We start from the raw sequence: 24,643 nt of genomic DNA on the forward strand, positions 1-24,643 counted from the left end.
TTTGTTTTTGTCTTCAGCAAAAATCCTCATCTTAGTCACTTTTTTAAAAGAAAATTTTAGCTGGAGCTCCAGCTAAAACAACAAATCCACCCATATCACTCAATCCCCTCTAAGCTATGTTTTTAGAATGACTGTTTTTTTCACAAGCACTATTGTCCGTGTTGCTGGCATTTAATTATGAAAAGAATAATTAAAGCGATTCCGGCAAAAAAGAAAAGCTGAACTTGTGTTTGAGATCAACTGGTGGCTCTGTGCTGATAAGGCCCTCTGAACTGACAGGAGAGAGCTACAGAGGCGCTTGCATGACAGCGCTTGATTGTGCCATCTCTCCAAAGACTGATTGCTCCTATGACATGGGAGAGAATAATGATGGAAATGCCTCCATCATAGCGAAAGTCTTACTCAGGACCAAGATGGGGCTGCATTTCAGAATGTCACCCGGCAGCTGGCAGAGTTGTCTAGTCCTTCCCTTGCAGCCACTTTCTTTTTGCATCAGGAGCAAACATCCATCCCATGTACTTCTCAGACACCATTACAGGATGGCATTTTAATGAGCATCACATCCAAGGTTTTCCCTCCACCTTTTTTTATTTATTTATTTATTTTTATCCTGTTCCATCTCACCTTTTGCCACGCTGGAGAAAGTGAGGCGAACACAGCGGCCTGCATTGTATCACATCTCCACAGTCAAACACCATGTGAATGTGTGTTGCAGCAACAATAACTCTTTCTACCCACGCATTCTCACACCCCCCCCCCACCACCACCACCCCACCCTTCCCTTATTGCAACCACACCACCACCTCACCCTGCTCCAGCGCTTTCAGTGGCTCACGTGCCGCAGCACACTCCAATGAGTCCCACGCTTCAGAGGAAAAATTCTCCACACTCCAAGTCCAGAGGGGCAGCAGCAGAGTGCGGGGGCGTCATCCGGCTTCCAGAGGAACGGAAGATGTTGCTCCTTATCAATCTGATGAAGCAGACTTAATTAGTGAAGATATTTGAGAAAAGCATGAGGAGGATGAGATGCTGCTGGAATGCAATGATGGTTCAATGCAATGAAACCAAACTTGACCAGCTTAACATGAATTCATTTGTCTTTTATCAGACATTTTGGTTAAAAAAAAGAAAAAAAAAAGGTTTTATTAAATGGGCCAGAGTGAAAAAAAAAAAGACATATGCTGTGATGAATTTTGAGAATTAAAATATGTGCTTGTTCATAAGATGTTGTCTATGCTCTGTTGTGCAGTGTGTGACAGTTTTCTTTACCTGTCATGAATTTATTGCCATGACACTGCTGTCTTCTTGGCCACGTCTCCCTTCCCTTGGAAAGAAAAAAAAAAAGCACTTTGAATACATCAGACAAGGATGACATCATTTAATGCTGTAGGAAATTCACAATAAATTATTTATTTAAAAAGAAAATAGTCCAGGAAGTGTACAAACGAAATCATTTTACACATTTTACAGAAGTGCCATTTACTGTTAAATCTGCTCCACAAATTTCCATCAAAGGTAAGTTTGGATTAGGTGAAAGGAAGGAAACTCTCTGAGGGGGAAATCTATGCCATTTCCCATTTCTACTAAGAATCCCCCACTTCACCCTTATTAATGTCCTTTGTCTTTGACTGTTTCTCAGAGAAGACGGGGGAGAGATCAAGTAGCCCACACACTGTGCAGTGTGTGCGGAGGGGTGATGCCTCAAGAGCGCATCACAGGACGACAAAACGCCACCGCAAGACGCAGTGCCAGAATAGAGCAGCTTTGGCACGAGAGCTTGTTTCCCGTAGTTTAGTGTGGGAAAAAAAAGAGGGGAAATCGACCTTACGAATCCCCACACATACTTCTTGTCATGCTGGAATCCTCCTGATCATCTTTGCTGGCTCGCGCACAGAGATAATGTAGTGGAGAGAAAACGGGGATCTCCACCGGTGGAGAGATCTGGGGATGCATGGACACGGTTATGGGTGATTAATGCCATTTTGCAGCGGCGAAACAAGAATGGATATGTGCACAAAAAGTGCGGATAAGTGAGTTTCGGGGGCCCACAGGATGGACACTGCGGAGGTAATTCTCTCTGTGTTGGTGGTTGTGATTATTATAGTGTCGTTGCTGTCCAACGTCCTGGTGCTGATCTGCTTTCTGTACAACCCGGAGATCCGCAAGCAGGTGCCCGGTCTGTTCAACCTCAATCTCACCTTCTGCAACTTGTTGCTGACCGTGTCCAACATGCCGCTCACTTTGGTGGGACTTGTCAGTAAGGCTCAGCCGGGGGGAGACGGATTCTGCCAAATCGTGGGATTCCTGGAGACCTTCCTGTCCACCAACTCGATGCTGAGCATGGCAGCTCTGAGCATCGACAGGTGGATCGCGGTGGTGTTCCCCCTGAGGTATCACTCCAAAATGCGCCATAAAGACGCGGCTTTTGTGCTCGGGTACACGTGGGCGCACTCCATGTCCTTCTCCACGGTGGCCACCTGCCTCTCCTGGGTGGGATATCACCGGCTTTACGCGTCCTGCACCCTGTCCAACCCCAGGGCGAGCAGTCGGACCCAGTTTGTTATCTTCACCGTATTTTTCCACTCCTTCACCTTTCTCCTGTCTTTTATAGTGTTATGTGTCACATACCTCAAAGTGCTTAAAGTGGCAAGGTTTCACTGTAAGAGGATCGATGTTATTACAATGCAAACTTTGGTGCTGCTGGTGGATATACACCCCAGGTGAGCTCCTTTAACTTATTCCTGTTTGTTCGGCTTTTTTTTATTACACCTTCACAAAGCACTTCTTATCACTGATCCCAGAGCTTTCTGTAATGTAGATCCATATTGGAAAAGCCTATAATAAGGCAGTTTCAAGATTCTTCAGTTAAAAGAAGAAAAAGAACAAACTGTTCAAATCCTCTGATTAAAAAAGAGGGGAAATGTCCTGTCACTGGTGCCATCATTTCTCTTCATGTTGATTTTAAAACCTGAAATGACACAGTTCTGTATCTGTGTCAGGACAAAACAGTACAGTTAATGATGCTTTGCACTGACATTTGAGTTGTGCCCTCAGTATTCAGAGGGGGATGCAAAATCTGATTATACTGAAATTTCATACAGTGATTCCTTTACTCTGCCTCCTTACAGTATGGCTAAAAAACCCAATGTGTGTGTGTGTGTTTGTGTGTTACTACTGTGAGCTACTTTCTATTAGGTGCATACTGATGTTCTAACTCCTGGCTGTCTTTGCTCACGCTGATGACCTCATTTTCATAAACTATTACTATAAGCAGTGTGTCATCATGACATCACAGCCGTGGTGCATTCAGGTTCACGCCTAAAGTCACACATGCACACATGGAAAGTATTGTATATGTATAATTGTGGATAAAAGGGATTTCTCACTTTGTATTACAAAGTGTCTTTGGGAGAAATCAGTTATTTTTGCCTCAGCTCAGCCTCTGCTGGCTGCTTCTCTAATAAACCCCTGCACAGCACAAATGGACAGCAGTAGCCTACACCCACTCCTCGCTGTCCTTTATGAGATTTCTAAAGACACTTTCAGGTCTTCCCTGAGTGTGTCCCGCTGATTATAAACACTGTGTTCCCAGTGTTCGCCAGCGTTGCCTGGAGGAGCAGAAGAGGCGACGACAGAGAGCGACGAGGAAGATCAGCACCTTCATTGGCACCTTCATGCTCTGCTTCGCTCCCTATGTGATCACAAGGTGAGTCTTGGAGAGAGAGAGAGGGAGGGAGGAGGAGAGGGAAACCGTGCTGGCACACATACTGCGGCGTATACACAGCCCTTTTGTTTTGCTGGTATCCCCCAAATCTCCCTCCTCTCCTGTCGACTGCCCCCACTTCCTCCCCTCTGCCTTGTCTCTGCTTCCTCTCCACACCAGCAAGAGTTGGAAGATGAGATTGGCTGACCTTGTGATAAGTAATATGCCTCTGCTCTGCTGTTGCTGCTGCATTAGCACTTTTCTCCTCAAGTTCGATGGGTGCATCTCAGTTAGTTAGGTAGAATCCACTTGCATCAATCACTGGATAAAAACAGGATGTCAAATGAGGCCTGTAGTGAGTGAGTCATAAGTGTGTGATGTGCAAGTGGATATGAGAGTTTTATTTGTACAGGTTAAAATAATTATACATAGGAGATGAGAATATCAAATCATCACATTTTTTGTCTAAACTCCTAATTTTTCTCACCTTGTTTTGTCAGTTTTGTGACTTTCTAGCAAAGAAATGGCTCCTGATTTATCATCCAGAATAACCGGGACAGTTTATGGAAGATTTTAAATGTCTTTTTTTTTTATGTTGTGAGCACCCCAGTCAGTGCATTGATCTCAGAGAAAGTTCGGCTTATCTCAAAGCCTGGACACAGAAAACCAAAATTATCTCCTGGGTAGGGCTGGGTACTAATAGATGAGTAAATTACTAAGTAAAGGTCAGAAAATATATCTGTGCCCCATTCCCATACTGGAAGAGTGACAAATTAAAATATACTCAAAACATGTAAATTTAAAGGAGCGGCTCACAGCTGGAAATAAAAAAAAGTGAAGCTAATTGTGAATGGCAGTGAAACAGCCCCAGGACCACCACTGAAAACAGAAAATAACTATTCTAGAAAAAAATCTTCCTGTCTCTATTTTTAAGTTTAATTGGGTCTGGCCTTGTAAAGTCACAGTTTGATTGATATCCGACGTCACAAGTGTCCATTTCTGTTAGTGTAATACAGTTAAGTATATTGATTTCTTGCATATTAAGTAAAAAGACCATACTGTAAAGTACTGGCCCTTTAAGACATCATATATCAGTACCCTACATCTTATGTAACATGTATTTCTACTAGGAAGATGTACAGCTGTGTTGCGCAGTGGCTCGCTTAAGACAGAAGATAAAAATTAAATGATTGTCTGGTGGGAGATATATCATCTTCTAAATATTGCTCATTAACATCTTTAATTAAGACTTTAATTTAGACTTTTAAATCAAAACAGGTTGTCACTGAGTTTTTCAGTCACTTGGACAATGAGCAGCTACAATTTGTTGTGTTATTAGCAAACTGTCAGTAATGAATGACCACAGCAGCACTGTGCATGCTCTCATTCTGCAAATGGCAGTTTACTAATTACAATCTGAATATATTACGCTAAAAGCTCCTCCGCTGCCTCTCCAGTGCTCATTTGTTGTCAGGGTCATCATGTGTATAGTAAAAACCCTGCTGTGCGATGTGGCAGCTGACTTAACCTCCTGTTCACTCCAGTGCTGTGGAGTGTGTGGGCAAATGCCAGTGATGGCTACTGGCCCATGTTGGGCCGGTGTTAATGCGCTGACAGAGCTCGATTGTGGACGGAGTAATCATACAGAGTGCAAGAGTAGAGGATCAGCGATTTTTAAAAAATTTTTTTACACCTTTTATGACACTACATACGGTAAAATATTTCAACACTTGACAAAAATTAGAGTGGAAGCACCAATTTGTTTATGAGCAAGAGTGAGATTAGCAACTTCGAGATGCAGACAACAGGCGAGACTGTACAGCTCATTAGGTGACCCTCATATCAAATATACGAAACTTTAAGTACACAAGAGGGTTTTTCTCCCCTCAGATTTGCTGGAAGAACTCACCGTCCTCTGTCATTTAAGGTTTTTCTTCTTAGCCTTCAGTCTAATGCTATATTAAATCACAACCACAGTTAATTGGCCTGTTTCCAGACACTCATTACTGCTTAGACAGGTCTGTTTTATTCTTCCGGGGGCTCTGCCTTTGCCTTTTCTGACATGAAATGCTGCTGGCTGCAAATGAGAAATGAGGTGAAAAGTAGCCTCACACTATAAATCCACACACATGAAAGAAAGAGGGGGAAGCTCTTCATGGAGGTTCACTTGCCAGCTGCCTATATTTTATCATGAGGGCAATTGCAAACAATAACTTAAGACAAAATATTTCTAAGGTGACTCTCTTCAGAAATAAATGCTGGTTCTTTACATAATCACACAGGAGTAAAGAAGCACCCTGCTCCCAGCCAAAAAAAATGGTGATGTTAAGGGTAACAATGTCTTGCAAATGTATTTTTTATTTCTGCATAATAAGCTTAGGGCATGCATGTCTTTTCCAGTGTGTTGAGTTGCCTCTCCTCTCACCCCCCCCTCTCTTTATGCTTGCCTGCAGGATCGTGGAGTTATTTCCAGCGGTGCCTATCAATCCTCACTGGGGAATTGTCTCCAAGTGCTTAGCTTATAGCAAGGCGGCCTGCGACCCCTTCGTGTACTCCCTTCTTCGGCACCAGTACAAGAAGACATGCACTGACATCATCAACAGGCTGCTGAAGCGCAGCTCCTTGAACACGTCCGGGCGCGGGCACGAGAACCAAGGCAACAGCATACCAACGGTGGAGTGACAGAGAGTGGACTGATGGGATATGGTCTGAGGGTTGACCTGGCAACTGTCAGGGAAACGTGAAGCTGATTTATCGTAGATTAAGAAGAGGACAAATATTGGTTGTTCCTGTCCACGTCTGCTTGAATTTGGTCTGACATGCCAAAAAAAGAAAAAGAAAAAAAGAGGAGTCATGACAGACAAGGGCAAATCCCTGCACAGGAATACCACTGTGCTTGCATACTGAGTTCCCAGAACAGCAGATCAGTGCAGTGAACTTGCTGCGAGGACATTAAACAATGGCAGATTTCACATCCACCTGGAGAGACAGATGTGCTAACCCAAGAAGAACGGCCAGTTCATAGCCTCATTACTTTAACTAGAGTAGCTTTCAGCCTGACATAAGATATATTGATTTTGCAGTATATGTTTGTTTCAACATTACTGTAGCATATATTCATAATATCTTTAAAAAAGATGAGAAAGGCTGTATGTCTGTTTTAGTCTGTGCAAAGTGTTTGCAAGTGACCAGTTGATACATTCACGCTGTATGTAGCACTGAATACTAGCCTAACCAAAATTTATTATATATTTTATCCCCTAATTGTAGAAAAGATGAAAACATACAGAACAGCAGACAGTGCCGTTGCACAGTCCGCCTCAGGTTTTTTCAGAATTGATTGGGAAAAAAACACTCCCAGTTAAGTAAATTCTTGGACTACTTTTATTTTGTAATACATTGCATTTGTAGTGTGAGGGCCAATGGAAGGAAAAAAAGCGAGATAATGTGTTTCTTGTGTATTAACACATTACCATTGTTTGTGCTGTCAGCGCCCATTTGGAAGGACTTACTGACCCGGCCAAGCAGAGTTTTAATGGGAAAAATGGGCCTTCAAAACCGGCTGCCTTCTCTGACATGACTGACATATGCCCCTAAGGTTGTTTAGGCAAGTGGAGCGTGACCGACTGTACTTGCCCGGGTTGTTATTCACAGAGAGGAGTAACCCACAGAGACTGCTTCATGCTGTCTCACACACTTGGGAAAGAAGGACAACAAAGGGAAATGTACATGTCTTTATTTTCCTTTGTGATATTTGTGACAGCATCATGAAGGCAGCACCTCCTATTTGTTTGGACAACTCTGATTTTTTCACAATAAAATCAGTTTGCAGTTATTGAACAGTAGCTAGCACTAGTTAGTATGTTAGTCAGGCTCAGTGAAGGCAATCATCATGCTCCTAATTGAGATTAATTTCTTGTGTCTGAGCCCGTAACCGAACAACATGTCTAAACTATGTTGTATAGTGGCTCACTTAAAAATATTGATGGTATTTTCCATCAGTTTGATCATAACAGTTCTGTATTCTTGAAAGGTTAGCAGGCTAGCAAATTAGCTTGCTATTAGCTACAGGCTGGTATGATCACTATGAAAGTGGAAGTTTAGCTAAGATAACTAGTTATTGTAGATTCCCTCCTTATGACCGAAACACAATATTTAGGGTACTATTGTAAGGACTAGATTTCGTAATATTAACTGTCACCTCTGATCAAATAGTTTCTACCTCAAGAGGTGTGATTTTACATAAAAACAGTAAAGGTCTTAAACTGAAAAAGCAATAGATAATATTTGAAAATCATCCTGTGACACTCATATTTCCAGAAGCATTTACAAAATACAGACTATACATTCAAAGTGTTTGGTCTTTGGCACTGGGTGTAAGAGCTGAAATGATTCATTCTATGAAGAACAGACCTGTAACCTGCGAGCCTTCAACATACAAATAACCTCTCTTCACTATACAATTATTTACCAGAATAAAAAACAAAAAGAAATTAGTTCTTGCCAGAATTATTTTTTTAGCACTGCAACATTATCAATGATTTATCAGTTATTGGTTTGGTCCATAAAATGTCAAAAAATATTCTGTTTATTATCATAAAAGAAAAACATGACATAATAAAATTTAAGAAGCTGGAACCACTGAAGTTTTGGGCATTTATGCTCAAAAATGACTTAAACAATCGGGCAGCATTGCATATTTAAAACAAGGAATCTGAACCTGTTTGAATTGATGCTGGGTAGTGTAATGTGGCACGTGTATTTTAAGCTCTATCAGTTTAATTACACACAAATCAGGGAATAAATATCAGTTCAGTCTATGTATATGGTATATAGGTCAAATGAGTCAATTCAATGAACTACAAGGGGCAGAATCTTTTCCCATTCAAATTGTTTTACTGGCAGAGAAGCTTTGCCTTTTGCATAATTAGATCTTCAGCTTTATTGTTAGATGTATCCATGGAAATCAAAATGATGACATTTCAGTATTTTTAGGAAGGATACATGGCAACCAATAATCAGCATAGGCCCTTTTAAATGGGATGGATAGCTATAAAACGATGGCAGTACCACACTTTTACATGCACATTGACTAGATACATACTGTATATTAATTTAGTCATATTGCTTGTACTGTATAGTTATTTTCAGGCAATTCTCAAAGACAGGTCACGAGCCCTCTTGATTGACAAGGTATCATCTGATCCACTACCTGTTATGTTCTATTTTTCCTGTATCAGAGGACAGGAAGCCCTGTACCAGATGGCTTTAGATTGAGCTCCGCTCGGTAGACAGAGAATACAGAATAATATTTCTCATGAACATTTATTTTACATACATCTGATTTTCAGTTTATGTTCTTCCATTGGGATTTTCAGGAGATTTGGACATAGTGCATTCAGACTGCATATGTGTGTGGGGGAGGGGAGCTATAAGTGAGATGTGGTATGTACAGTTAGAACACACAGTGCCACAATTATCAGTGACACCCAGTGAGCCAAATGTTAGTAGCTGCACATAAGAGATGATAAATTTAAAAAAAAAAATGTAATTAACAATTAATACATATAGATGTTTGCTTTTATTTTGTGTCCACCAGTTTAAGGATTTATGATAAAAACAGAGGAGAAATGGTTGTTTTGGATACATGATGCATTGTGTAGTACTGTATGGCACTCCGAGACATCTGATGCCTTAAATTCTGTAAAATAAGGTGGTTTAGTTTTTTCCATTCACGTTAACATTTGGATATCTTGAACAATTCAGACAGAATAAATCATTGCCTTATTCACTTCCATACATTAACATTACCTAGAATCTGCCACTGTATTTCTGTACCCTAATTCAGCTTTCCATGGTAATTTCTTGCTGATGTTTTTTGCACTGATGTAGAGTAGTTATTTTTCTCATAAACAATGACTATGGTTATTGGTGAAAAAACAAGCTAAACATGAAATGATACATGTTGACAGGTTTAGATAAATGACAAAGTGAAAAGTATTTTTGTGTCTTTTTAATATACGTACATGTAATTTATGACGACACTGTACTTGTTTTGAGTGTTACAGAATGTGCTGCTTCAAATGCAAATTAAGTTTTAACTGTTGTTGATAGTTGACAGTGAAGTGAGTGTAATATACCTCATTTTGTTATGGTGACTGACTTGACAGCCGGAAGTGTTTTGTTATGTACCTCCTAATTTATTAAACCTTGGCTCAAATGCTGCTGCTAAAGATGGCTAAGCTGACAAAGTGAAGATGACGGTGGTGATGATGCTGACAGATGATGGGGGTGATGATGCTGACAGTTACGACTGCTGTTGATAAGATGAGAATATCTGCTGTTGATGGTGATTGTAATTGTAATTGATGGAGAAAATGAGGAAGATGACTGTTTAATATTTTGACCATAATGATTAAAGTAAACTGTAGACTTTACCAAAATGGTCTGGTACTGTTTTGAAAAAAGAAAAAGTGTGCTCTTTTTACAGTCTCTTTTTACAAAATGAAGTTATCCATGATGGGTTCTGGAAGGTTTTGCAAAGGTCTGTTTTGGATTGGGTCCAAAGTCTTCTGCAGTTAAACCAGGAAAATGTGTAATTTTAGCAAAATAAATGTTTTTTTAGTATTCAACAAATTTAGCACATCTTCCATTAAGCTAAAAAACATTGAATATGTTCTAAATGAATGCTTACAAAATCACTGTTTTACTTTGGTACCCAAATTACAACATCAGTCATAATCTTGTCCTTAAAGCTTTTTTTTTTTTTTCAAACAAATCATTGTGGGGCACAAGGGGAAAAAAAGGAGAGTTTGACACATCTGATATAACTTCCAGCTTTTGTATCCGCAGCAATTCGGACTGTCTCCACCTGCAATCAGTTTGAGCCAGAGGGAAGCGATTTTTCAGTTCACACCACAGTGCAGGTGGTAATGAAACAACATCAGCGGCTAACTGAGACGGCCTCAGCTGTAAATGACTTGAGACTGTGTACACTTATCTGCACCCCAGGAGCCAGTGATTATCTTCAGGTGGGTGGCACTGACCATAACACATAGCTTAATCATGGTTGGCCTCAACTCGTTCAGTCAACTGACCCCCGTGAGTGAGAAATAAATCACAACTCAAAAGTGAAAAGTGGACACCTCGCTCTGTAAAACACGGGAATGTTTGTCGTTTTTCTCTTTATAACCCTTTGAACCAGAAATCAAGAGGTTAAAAAAGGAGCTCAGAATGTTATTTGTCATGAAGCCCATGATCTTTTGTTGAATGAATTGTTAAGCTACACTAATGCTTCCAAGTGATTTAGTGCAGTGGGTGCAGTGAAGATTAATTTTCTTTTTAAATGTGTAAAAAAAAGGGCAATAACATCTCGTTTGACAGGTATTTGGAAAGCCTCATAACGAAAAATAAAGCATATGAAAAGTGATAGCAAAGAAGGAATGTTGGGTTTGTTGACTTAAATATCCAAATGATCCCAGCCAAGGGCCCCTTCTCCTGACACAAACCAGTCCTCTTGTTTATGAATGCTGCTTTGTGTTTCAACCAAACTCCATAAACCCAACAAACTTCACCTCCACATCTGAATGACATATAGGCGAATTTGTGAAAACTCTCCTGGAGATTCCAGCATGACTATCTCCTTCATATGTCAATAAAAAAAGAGCATGTGGTGCTTATTACCCCACTTGTACTCTTGTTTCTCTCCCATATTTCACCATACGCTTTCTGTTTGACTGTGTTCTAGAAAATGTGACGCATATTGTTGCTGGGCTGTTATGTCATAGGCGTGGCTGCTGCTCAGTGTCAATACTGATTTATATGTTTTTCCCAAGAAAAACTAAAGTATCACATTTTAATGAAAATCAGGGGAAAGTTGTACTTGTTAGTTTTGTGCAGTTTAGGGCAGATCAGGCTCCTGCACACATCCACACCCCACCCACAAAGGTGTTTTCACATATTTTGGCTGATCAGACCACTTCTCAGGACTGTGTGAAGTGTACAGACGCTGCTTGATGAACATCTCCCTCCCTGCAACTTGCACCTTTATCAACTAACTGTCTCTGACATGAAATGGATGCTCCCTAGTTGCAAATATCGCAATCTTTCCCATTTCTACCATCCGTCCTGTATATTGTGAACGTGGGATCTATCTGAAATCGCTCCCTTTCTAACTTTAAAGTCGTGTACATTTCATAGACACTATATAGTGAATACATTTACATGCTCAAAATGCACTCACATAAAATTGTGGACAGCAAACGATTTCAGGCACAGATTCAGACCTTTTTCACATAGTGTCACACAGTACCACTGTAATTCAATACCTTAATGAAGACTGTATTTCAGTAAGATGTTCAGTTCCAGGGCTTTGATATTGCGCATGCTGGCTCACTGGTTTTCACTTACTGGGACACCTAAATGGAACAGGGCCATTATTAATGAATAATTCATCATCAACATTATTAGTTGCACTTGTGCTTTCTCCTTTTTTTTCTTTGAACAACCATGCTGTTAAGAAAAGGTCTGTGAGAGCTTGGTAAAGGGGCTATTTGTCAGTTTTCTCTGCCGCTAAATGTGGTTTCTTAGCCGGGAACAGTTGGTGCCGATTGTTGCTTGACAAGAGCATCAGCCATCAGTGTCTTTTGAGAAAAAAAAAAAAAAACTCTCAAATGACTGTAACCAGTAGTTATGAGGAGCTGGGTTAGATGCCAATAAAATAGTAATACACCAATATCTAATACTTAGGCTCTATGAGGAGGATGATAAGTAAAACACAACCACTGCTCTGTGCAATAGCATTTGTTTATACTCACAGAATTAAAAAACAGCACTCACGTGAATATGGGCTTAATAAAAAAGCAAGGCCTTTAAAATAAAACAAATTAACTCAAAACATCCCTCTGTTCAGAGCTCTGTTTGACACATTAATATGAAAAACAAAATGACTACACTTTTTAACCCGGTATTCAAATTACTGAGTTCAATGTATAACCCTTTTTTTTATTCCTTATTTATTTCCTCTTCAGTTGTATAGTTGTATCCTTCCTCAAGAGAAATTTTCAGTTTTTGTAGTAAGTCGACTATGAGTCTTTTTCTTTTTAGTTCAGTTAGGGCACCCTATGTTTCTATTATGTTAGATCTTACCTGGTATCCCAGTGGAGAAGCTAGTGCATCCAAATCCATGGAGTTGCTCCTGGACTTCTTTATGTGGAGCCGCAGTGGTGGTCGGGGGTCCCGCTTGTTGAAACTCCTGCAGTCATCCTCGTTCAGAAATCGACCATAAAAAAAAAAAAAAACAACCTGCATACCATACATTTTAACTTCAGTTAATGTCAAATTCTTTTTTTATCGTATGCAGATGAATACCATTTTACAACAGCTACTTCTGACCAAATCAGTGCTGATATAGAGTACAACAGCACTGGGACTTTTAACTACATGTATCACTGCTTTACAGGTGTTTTATTGGCAGTTAATTAGCATTACATTAACAGTCATTATCTATCTTAGATTGTAACTTTGCAAAGATTAACATAAATTATGTAACTGTCAGAAAGGAAGAAGGGAAGGAAAAAAAACCTGGATACCTCAGCGCACACCTGAGGTAACAACCTAGTGTGCATGTCAGGAAAGTGTCCAGTACCAGTCCAGTTGTGGAACTATTTGTGTTGGCGCGTGATTTGGTCGTAGGTAAGAGGCTGCTTAAATATCTCATGGTTTTCTTTTAACCTTTTTTAAGCTTATGGCTCACTCAAATGTTCACAAAATAGAACATGACTGACTAGAAAATACATTTCACAAGACAGTTTATGCAAGCAATATGTCACAACACAAAAACAACACATCTCAAACTCTACAGCGCAGAGTTTTTTTTATCAACCACAACACCTTGGTTTTTTTTCCATCATAAATTTAGAATGAGGCTAACATCGCTTTTAAGCTAGCACTGAAAAAGTGACTCACACTCACCAGAGAACAGTCATAAAAGACACATGAACGTGGTCCTCTTGGATCCTCTGGTAACTAAACAGTTCTCGGAACAAGGCAACTCTCTGCTGGATAACCTCAACATTGTAATTAAGAGACATAACTTTTAATTAACGTTGATAAGACTGCGCATGTACTAGACTCCGCCCCCTCCCCCCTCCCTTCCCCTCTCCTGACGTCAACTCTCCATGAACGTGCTATGCGCCACCTCTTGGACTTTTGGTAGAACTGCAACATAAATCTACCACTTAATTAAACTGTTAAATTTATGACCAAACTGAACTGTTCTTCGCAGGAAACTTTCAAGAACTCATTTGGAAATAATGCACTTGTAAAATAAAGCACAACTGAATATAGTTGTTCATGTTTTTTTCATCAGTTAGATCTACATTTAACACAGATCCACTACTTTGAACCAGATGATGAGTATGAAAAAAATAAAACAAAGATCTAAACTTCAGAGAGAAACAATTGAGTCGCCTGTGATTTTTCTGTTCAGTTTATGGGGGTTACATGTCGCAAAAAGAATTTCGCTTCTAATCGCTGCTAATCACTCCTATGTAGCACAAAACCGCCCATCTCATGTAGTTCCCAGCATAGCTCCACCCAGCTTCAACCTGAGCAGATGGTTAATCAGCTGTGAGTGCAAACACCTGTGTGAGTGCGCAAGACCTTGAATACATTTGGATGTTTGGCAATGAATGTATTTTATCTTCTATCTATCGTTTATGTGTTTCTATGTTTAGTTGCTATGTATTGTACAAATGTAATTATTGTAAATAATCAATAACAGGCATTGTCACAATTTTTCTTTGACTAAATATCCAAAAAACCTCCCATTATCCCATTTTCCTAAACCTAGAGCTGCTGCGCGTACCAGCTGTATTTGAGTGTACGTCTGTCCTGTGTGCTCTGCTGCTGGTGTGTGTGGAGTTAGTTTGCTCGTTAACGAAACCTGTAGGCTATCATCTGCACTGTGGCTTTTTCACTGGGCAGTCCCCTCTCTCCTTTTACTCCTGGCAGCCTCCCACACAACACCAAAGCTTTACTCACTCCTACTACACACACACACACACACACACACACACACACACTACTGATCTGTGCCCTGACGGTTTGAGTTTGGTTAACGATTGATAATGTGTTTCATTAAACACCAGAGAGATTCACACGGCAAGTAAATATTGATCTTAAGAAAAAGACTCGTATTTGCAAATGGGGTCAATGTGTTGTTAATATTTCATCTGTTAACAATGTATTCAACTTGTTTCAAAAACTTATTTACAGTCTTACTTACAGTTTGACTTTTTAACTCGGTTCACACACATTAAAGGATTATTCTGCTTTATTACAGCCTGGCTCTTATTTGAAGCCACGTTAGCAGTTTGGCTCTGGCAGTGGTAAGCTCAACTCTCTAGCCTGGTCCAGGCTGAACAACATCTCAACATTCATTGAATAGGTTGCAGTTAAATTATATAGAGACATTAATGTTCCCTGGTGGATGACTTTTAATGACTTAAGTGATCACCCTGACTTTTCGCCATGAATTTGTGCATTCATTGTGCCCAGAGGATGAATCCTGCTGACTCAGTTGATCCCTTAACATTTCCATCTGGCATCATCATTGGTATTCATGTATGGTCAAAAGTATGAAAATAAGCCCAGTTAAGCCACGTTGCATGAAAGTGGAATTTCCCTGAGGTTTAATCAAAACAAGTACATCAAACCACACTTAAATATTTATGTCTTCTGCACATATGGGATCGAAGTAAATAATGCATCTTAACTTATCTTTAACAAATTTTTCTAGCCATGATCCTCCTCCTTGCTGATCTGGTTGTCATCTTTGATGTGCATTGAGCCCACAGAGAGTCTAATCTGTCTCCGGGGCTCTGGAGTAGCGGAGGGAAGAGAGGTTAAGAGCTGGTTTACCAATCCTGCATGGCGACTCACTCCTGTGATATCCAGGGCGGCACTCTAACACTTCAAAGGCTGGACAGACTTCTGAGAAGCGTTGGCCTTTCAACTGCTGGCAAGGTCAGCTGGTGCCTGTGTCTTCCCACACATCTGCACAGTATCACAGCTGCAGGCCGCAGCGGCTACACTGCACACCCTGCACACCGTGCAACCACCTTCCCCCCATCCCACCCTGATCCACACCCACTATCACTCAAAGGGATCGTCTGCTGTCCATATGGGAAGAAGTTTGTCTTACAAGTTCTCATCAAGTTATCTCATCAGCTATTGGACAGATTGCCATGAAATTTTGCACAGATATTCATCGTGCCCAGTCCCAGAATCCTACCGACTTTGATCATCTCCTGACTTTTCCTGTAGCGCCACCAGCAGGTTGACATTTGGATGGATTGCCAAGAAATATGGTAGACATTTCACTAACCTTGTTTCATTTTACAAACATCCAGCTGTTCTCTTATTCTTCTTCCTTCCTTGCTAGCTTGGTAGTTTGTCAGTTTATACAGGACTGAAATAGATTCAAGTTTTTTATGTAAGGCATGCAAACAGTGAGGTTGCCTATTGTACCATCTCCATACATTGACACAGTAACTTTAATACCAAAAATAACGGTTTATTTTCATTTTGCATTTAAAAGATTAAAACTTGAAAAACCACCCCGATGACCCCTTCAATATGTAAAATTCCCCTTACATGCTGTACAGATTCTTTCTGTTTCAAATCAAAGTCACTGACTCCGGTATAGAGCTGCAGGAAGCATGGTAATACTAAGAACCTCTGATATGTCTTATGCTCTCCAATGCTCTGAGATGATGACAGGTGTGTGAGTCTCCATTCAATAACCTTTGGAGGAAGAGAAAAGAGGTTAAGGTCTTCCTCTAATTGCATGCTGGCCAGAGAGAAGGAGGGTCGGTGTTGTTGTCAGAATAAGCTAGTGATCTGTGGAAGCCCCAGCAGAGCTCTGATAATTAGAGCCTTTCCACCCCGACACTCCTGCGATATGATCACACTGCTGCAGAAATCAAATGAGATGATGCTTAAAATTAACCACAGTGATTACAATTAAGTTATGGGAATGTAATGGTGTTTATTTTCCATTAGGGAGGTTCAATCAAAACAGGAGCGAATGTAAAATCAGAGATCATTTTGATATTATCATCTCGGTAAATCACTCATTACTGCAAACATTTTGACTTTCTTTATCATTTCCGATGTGAAGTCCTCTAAAATACTTTGGTACAGATTGATTTTATATGTGTGTCATTTCCCAAAAAAAAATGCTAAATGATTATATATGAATATGATGAAGTATATCGTCATGCATGCTTGCCTGTAAATGAACGTTAACATTTCCAACATTTATGTGATTCACATTTTCACATATCCAGCTGATGCCCTGTGCACTAGGTTGCCCCATTAATTGGAACAGATTCAGTAAATGTGTACCAACTGAATACTGCTTTCTCTATAATTAGTACTAATATTACATGGTTCTTTCCAGGAAACTAAATTACTTGGAAATTCAAATCGTGTAATTGATTGGACATTACACACCCTTATGCAGACACTTTCAAGGTGTTTTCCATGAGTAAAATCCACACTCTACCACATGAGCAGCTTAATAAGTTCAGTTTGTGCAAACATAGTCTTTAATAGTCTTTAATTCTTTAATGATTTGCCAAATGCAAAGTTTATAAAAAAAATTAATCAGTGACACACAAAAAGCCACCGTGTCCACAAGTTTCTTAATGGACCAAAAATTGTACAAGTGCAGGTAATAAAGCTTTTGTAATGGTTTACATGTGTTATATAAGTTAATAAGTATGTACATAATGACAGTCATGGCCATTTCTCAGAGTGGCTAAAATTAGATGCTAAGACATATTCCTTATCTATAGTTTGTATATCAATTTTCTTTTATTTAAAAAAATAAGTTCTGAATTGATTATATTCTCTTATCTGCCATTTCAGTATTTATACTTGTGTCACAAGGAGTGATGGTAGATGTATTATAGACTGAAAAAAAAGGGGTTGAACAAACATAGCCCTTGATAGAAAGAAATACTTTTACATTTACGGTGGATATCAAGGAAAGCTGAGATGACAACAGTCGCCGCAGAGAGAGCTTATGCCTGGGGATGAAACCAAACTAAACAAAAAAACAAATAAAGCATCCCGTTTAAATTAATCCACATTTTCAATCTCCAAACACTAATTCCTCTGACAGTCCTGTGGAGGAATCTGACAAAGGTCCAAACCCAGGCCTGGAGTTCACCCCAGTCAGATCAGAGCAGATGTTTGTTTTCAATTTTTCCTGCAGCTTCCTCATCCTGTCATTATGTTCCCGTGCGTCTTTCTCTGGTCCTGCGAGCCTGGAGCTGCCTGACGGGCAGTCTGATGGGCTGCTTGTTGAATTTTTCCATGATTTCTTTGATTCGTGACAGGTTGGTGCGGCCGATGATGAAGTCGCACCTGGTGGCGCCGATCTCGTAGCCCACCTCGCACTTCCTGCTGCTGAGGCTGTAGCCCTCGGCCCTGGCTGTCACTCTGTACTCTCCGGGGTTCAGCAAGCGCCAGTAGTCACCATCAGCAGCTGAAAACACACACACACACACACACACACACACACACACACACACACAAACATCAAATAAATATTTCGTATACTCATACAAACCTTTCCAGTTTGCCGCACTGAACTCCAAAAAGCAGGAAAGTAAAACTTGTAAAACTTGTAAAACTTCTTTTACACAATATGTCAGTTTAATGGCAGTAGCCTATTATACATCTTCAGCAGCACAAAATGTTGTTGATACACAGCAGTGGGAAAAACTGAAGTTAAATAAAGTGGATGGTTCATCTGATGACGTGACCCTTTATCAAAGTTTTAGCCCACTAACCATAACCATATTGCAGCTTAACATTGCTTTATTTCGAATCCAAGTTTCAGCTCACTGTTGATGTATGTAAAATGTAGCTTCACGTTGGCTAATTTAAAGTATTTTGTTTCTACAGTGTCCTATCTAACTAAGCCAGCTTCTTCTACCATAAGAAATATTAACCATTGGTGACATTTGTTATGGATTTAGTCTGATTCAGTTTGATGGAGGGAAAAATTCATTAATACTGTAAAAATTTAGCTCCTTTGTTCATGAAAGGTCCAGTATAATATACTTTTAATAATCCCTATAAGGCCTTGTACCTTTTTGGGTTTCATGACTTCACAGTGACCCCTACATATAATACAGTCTCGCTGTATTTGATGATGATATGTTTGCCATCCTTTCACTCTGTCAACTTCTAACATTTTCCTTCATCATAATGTATGTTCATCAGCTTTTTTTTTTTTTTTATCACATGAAACCAAATCACTGTCCATCCCATTTTTTTCCACTCACTTTTTTTCCCCATAAAAATTATCAAAGTGGTACTTCAGCAATTCAGCATAGCACTTCCATAAATTGAGGGTCCAAAAGCAGCAGAGGGTGAGACATCAGGACTCTTAGCCTCTAATAGAGACTTCAAGTGGAAAAAAAAGAAGAAACAAGCTTAATTCTTTCTCTTGATAGACCAAAGAAGACAAATTTCAGAGTAATAAGAGAAGTACAGTGAGCATGTTTGATCTTTTCTGCTCTCAGGGTCAATAAAAAAAACACAAAACAAAGACTGATCTAATTACTGTTGGCACAACCTTTAGCAATACCCACTTTTCTCTCTGAAACTTTTTACTACAGATGCTGCACCATCAAGGGTTTTACCTACAGTATAAAGGACCATGTTAACATGAAATTTAAGTTAAATCACAACAAGCATAACAGTTACACATTATTTGTGCAACAGCAGCAGTATGCAAATCTTGTCCTAGAAAGCTGAATTTGAACAGCCTACTAAGCAGTGGCAAAAAAAAGAAGAAGCAAGCATCACAAAAGCTTTAATCTGAAACCTCAAATAAAAGTTAGAGAGTTCTTTGTGTTCTACTTCTGGAAAGGAGGTGTTCTGTATTCCTATTTAGATTTTTTAAAAATAGCTCTGCTTTGTCATGCTGGATTTTCTTGGCCACGCCGTGCTGAACGCTGCCTTTATGTGACCCTGGGAACACGAGTGCTCTTGTGCTGTATTTTCAGCCGTTGACTCACTCATAAAAACGACAGTGTCGCTTCCTCGCTGTCATCCAAACACCCACCTGACACGTCTGAACGGTCACAGACACAAATGATACATGATAGCAGGTCTGTTTCTGCTGCTGATCTACAGCCGATCCAAACAGTTACACATGGACATCTGCGCTTACATTACTCACATTGAGATGGCAGAAGGGAATCTAATTGTTTCCTGATATGCATCACTATAAAATGCTAATGAGCTAATGAATTCTTTGTTTGGCAAAACATCTTTCGTTGATGTGCATCAATAGCTCCCAGGCTGTCTGTCCGTCCTGCCTTCTCAGTGATCTACGGTCGATTCATCCTGACGAAAGGATGACTGCTTTCGGTTTATAAAGCTTATACGGTTCCAAAGCAAATTCAAAGCAGCTGAAAAGGTACACTTTTCTAAATAAATAGCCTAAAAATCTATCCCGACTGCAACTGAGAATAGCAGGGTTTCTGAGAGGAAGCGGTGACTTATACTTAGTTCCAGGAATAATAATGGCTAATGTCCTTTTGGACATTCGATTTCACGCTCTAAGTACAAAACTACTTTGGCTTTGAAGGCTGCATTTTTTAGGCATCAGCAGAGATTGCCTTGAGGACGCACAAATCGATAGTCAAATTCAGAGCAGAGGGCCTCGACAACACTGGCTATGACTGTGAATTGAGTCAAACTCCAACTCAAATACATCAGCTGCTTTTGTTTGTATTTTTTTTTTGTTCCATCTTTACACCGGAAAACTAACTTACTGTAAGAGTGACTCATTCCTGAGGAATAAGCTGAGGTGTAGAGACAGTGGAGTCAGTGCACCCTGAGGTATAGCTGCTGCTGCTTTGACTGCAAAATCTGAGCTTATTCACTCACATAAAAATTCAGGGATGAAGGGAAAACACATCCACATGCTGCAAAAAACACAATGGCAGCTGCTCGTATCCAGACAAACTGGAACTGAACACATTTCTGAGGTGTTTGTTTTGTAATGGTGGCTTGCTCAAATGAACAATAGCTGAAATTATATATAAAAGTCAGGTGAAATGCGATATATCTTACCTGTGCGAACATCGTGGCCGATGCCCTCCACTGAGACGATGGCGTTAGCTATTCCGCGACCTTGCAGGTCCCTCACTACACCTTTGATCCCACGATGCACCTGCATATGAAAAGCACGGCCCACGCAGCCATGTGTGAATCCTGCCCTAAGTTTACCCCATCAACATCTCCTGCATAATTTAATACAATGTATATTACAGGATAATGATGATGTGATGTATAATGTATGACGCACAGTGTTTGATCTTCAGTTTAACGGAACACTTTAACATGTTGTAATATTTTTTCTCCTCATCCAGCATCAATATTTCAATAAAGGCTGGCCCCAGCAGGGGGGCTGGCTCCTCTGAAGCCCACATCACCAGACAGAATACAACATAACAGGCCGACAAGTTTGTCGCATTTCTTCTCGAAGTGCAGCTGAGAATGCAGCCTTGTTTCGCCTGAATTTGGAGGACGGGACCTTTGCAACCCTCAGTATCTTATAATACTTTGCACTGCTCAGTTATTTAATGAAATCAGTTAATAAAATCTGGAATTTCTTTTTTGCTTTGGCCTCGGTGTCGTTCAGAGGATCCAGTGGTTTCCTGTTGGCCTTTTCTGCAAATTTCAGAGAGGCATCAATTTAGGTGTCTGACAGTTAAACTATTCTTCACTGTGTATAGAGTATGTGATCAGCTCGTATGGTATCAGTACGGGACTTGTAAGTGAGCAATATGGAGAGAAGAATTACAGAAACAAATGAATGCGGACAACCATATCCCTGAAATAACTCCAAAATTATAATATAAAAAGCATGTGTATGTGTGGCGTGTTTGATTGTGCTCAGGTTTCCTTGTGTGTGTGCATGTGTGTGTGTGTGTGTGTGTGTGTGTGTATGTGTGAGCTGCGGGGGCTACTTTGCCTCTGTACCTGCTCCATGAAGACGAGAAGAGACTCGCGATTGTTCTCCCACTCCTCAGGCAGTTCGCTCTCATGAGGGAATTTGTCACAACCCACATACATCGACAACTCAAAGCAGTTGGTGTGCAAGTAGCTGAAATCATTCATACCTGCCAAGAAAGACCAAACGTATTTGTGTATAGGGCAGCATCAACCTAGGTCAACATTTTGTCAGGTCAATAGCCAGAATTTGCGGCGATAATTATGAGTGAAATGGGGTCTAAAGCCCTCTCACTTTTGCCTGTCTTTGTTTGTTTGCCTTTGAATTCTTACATGATACTTTGAGCCAAAACCTAGAGGCGCTGAGGCAGCCAAAGGGGTTCAGTACTGAATATGCAGATGTGGGTGCTAAACAAAGCTACAGCTCAAAGGCTCAGAGCTGAGCAGAGAAATCCTGCATAACACAGTGTTAGGCTCAGTGAGAAAACTGCTATGGACACTAACTGCCAGCCGCAGTGTGCCAGGACGCTCCGTTGACGGTGCCGTCCTCCTTGGCAAAGTCTTCTGTGTGGCAGACCCGTCGGTTGGCATCAGTCATCAGGCGGTGGGTGGACGCGTAGGAGAAGGCCAGCCAGCGGAAGACGTGGTCATCCGGGGTAGGGGTCTGCTCCCTGCTCACCCCCTGGGAGCGAGTTTTGTCGTACGGGAAGGTCACCACCAGCTCCCCTCCCTGGAGGTTACCGCCCAGCACAAAGGGCATCTTCTCCATCCATGCTATCAGAGCCCGTGTCTCCACGGCAACCTACAGTTGGGGGACACAGGAGAGGGGAGGATAATGTAATTCATCCAATCACCTGAGTACCGTGATTGCTAAATGAACTCCCTCAGGCTGAAAACAATTTCACCACAATGTGCTTTCAAGCGGGACTGATAAAGTCATCAAAAAGGTTGTTCACACACTCCCATGCTGTAAACTAATTTTACTAATATTTATTCTGAAAAGTGAACAAATGTCACGTGGGTTCCAGTGGCTTGTATTTGCATGTCACAATCAGGAAATTAATCAAATTGTGTCTGTTGTTTGGGGAATATATTTAAACTAGCCCTGCTATCTTAAAGCACCGGTTGGGCCGGTCGGTGAGGCGAGCAAGGACAGTTTTCACAGCTTCCTGAGCACAGATGGGGATCCCAGCTCTGCAGCTGCTGCAGCTATTCTGGAGGCTATGTGTGACTCACTCATGGCTCACAGTAACACAACATCCAAACACTCGTGAGGATGAGCTTTTAATAGATCGCCGGTTATATTTTAGCTCACAGCCTCTTCGTCACAAATAGCAAATGCATCCGCTTCGCCCAAAATAGACAGCGCTGATATGCCCACATTGCTGTTTTACCCTTTTCAAGAGGCGGACTGTCTTCACTGTGAGATTTGTTTTTTAACTGGAAAGGGCAGGATGTGATCATAATTTGTGACTTATAGGTGACAATTAGTATAGAAATGAATCGGAAAACATTTTATTAAAGATGCAGCAGGAAGATAAAAATTTGATGGTGTTACTTCATATTGTAAACGATGAAAGCTGTGAGTAGGACTTTGGAGTGGCCTATAACACAAATGGTCAGTGTGGCATTTCTGTAAACCATAGTCTTAAAATTGCCTGCCTTTAATTGCAGGGATGTTGAAATATACACATTAAATGAGTTTAAAATATAATACAACATTTTATCTAACTGAATCAGTCAGACTCACAGAGGCATTTCTGGACTGGTACCACTCTGGGATGGGCACATGGTGGTTGAACATTTTGCGAGGGATCCACTTCTTGGCCTCGGCTTCCCACAGTATGGTGTTGAGATCGGCGAAGTTATGGTGAATGTCTATTCCATCGTTGCTCCATCGACCAAGAGACCAGCCGCTGAGCTCTGAACCCTGGGTAACAGGAAAAGCAACAGAAACACAATATGAAGGAAATTCAGAGAAAATTATAGTTGTGGCATGGTTCAGATGGCTTGGTGGGGAAGCATTGTATTCATCCTTTAAGATGCCCAGCAGTGTAATCAGATCATGGACAGCAGCAGAGGGGACAGGGGGTTCCATCATCACATCACAGCTCAACCAGGGGCTACATTTGAACAAGTCATAACACTGCTGTCTTCCTGCTGATCACAAAACCCACCAGTCCACACATAGGCAGCTGGTCAACCAAGGAGCATGCTGTAGAGAGGAGGAAGGTCAACACCGGCATCCAAAAACAACTTAAAGGTGCTATATGTAGCCTAAGTTTTCTCTGCCGCCGAACATGGTTTCTTTCAGGGAGTGGGTGGTGGAGGTGGTGGTGATAATGGTCGCTTGCCAACAGCTTCAGCTATTGATGTGTTTATAACACAAAAGGTTAGAAAACACCCTCAGAGCAGTGTTACTTCATCCTCTCATGCGGAACGGAGACTACAGTGATTCACTATCGGCCCAGGGTCTAGCTGGTTAGCATGCAAACTTCAGAAGAAGAAAAAAATTGATAGAAATAGAGGCAGCAAGAGTTAACATGGGCATTGCTTTCCACCGCTGGAGACTGCTCTTGGTGATGACAGAAATTACGTTAGTTTGCTGGCAACGTTTCTTCTAGACTGAAGTAAACAGCTGTTAATGCTAACAGAATGCTAGCAGAACACTGCTTATGCACACATACACGCACACGCACACACACACACACACACACACACACACACACACACACACACACACACACACACACACACACACACACACACAGCAGGCCCAGATCAACTCTATCAGTTCAATGGAGATGTGTTTTTGGTCACATACATATCAAATCCAATATTCATCTCTCTTTAGCTTGTTTGAGCCAGTCACTTATTTACTTTGTCTCCCCATTT

At 40.8% G+C, this 24,643-nt stretch overlaps 2 protein-coding genes across 2 annotated transcripts in view; one reads left to right on the forward strand and one right to left on the reverse strand.

Moving 5' to 3' along the window:
- The first annotated feature begins 1,707 nt into the window (after nucleotides 1-1,707).
- Nucleotides 1,708-10,140, forward strand: LOC111660194 (G protein-coupled receptor 26-like). Its single transcript, XM_023413370.2, has 3 exons — nucleotides 1,708-2,720; nucleotides 3,593-3,706; nucleotides 6,157-10,140. Exons 1-3 carry the CDS (start codon nucleotides 2,053-2,055, stop codon nucleotides 6,383-6,385), a joined length of 1,011 nt encoding a protein of 336 aa, XP_023269138.1. The 5' UTR covers nucleotides 1,708-2,052; the 3' UTR covers nucleotides 6,386-10,140.
- Nucleotides 10,141-16,734: 6,594 nt separating this feature from the next.
- cpxm2 (carboxypeptidase X (M14 family), member 2) overlaps nucleotides 16,735-24,643 on the reverse strand; it is a 29,750-nt gene continuing 21,841 nt past the window's right edge. Inside the window, exons 10-14 of the mRNA XM_023413356.2 lie at nucleotides 23,499-23,678; nucleotides 22,253-22,550; nucleotides 21,779-21,918; nucleotides 20,867-20,966; nucleotides 16,735-18,260 (exon numbers count right to left, since the gene is read on the reverse strand). Of these exons, the coding sequence (XP_023269124.1) occupies nucleotides 18,004-18,260; nucleotides 20,867-20,966; nucleotides 21,779-21,918; nucleotides 22,253-22,550; nucleotides 23,499-23,678 (975 nt within the window). The 3' untranslated portion in view covers nucleotides 16,735-18,003. The remainder of the gene's footprint in view (nucleotides 18,261-20,866; nucleotides 20,967-21,778; nucleotides 21,919-22,252; nucleotides 22,551-23,498; nucleotides 23,679-24,643) is intronic.

This window comes from Seriola lalandi, unplaced genomic scaffold (genome assembly GCF_002814215.2).
Source record: "Seriola lalandi dorsalis isolate HSWRI2012SDOR001 ecotype SW California unplaced genomic scaffold, Sedor1 jcf7180002054516, whole genome shotgun sequence".
In the NCBI taxonomy this organism is placed as follows: domain Eukaryota; kingdom Metazoa; phylum Chordata; class Actinopteri; order Carangiformes; family Carangidae; genus Seriola; species Seriola lalandi.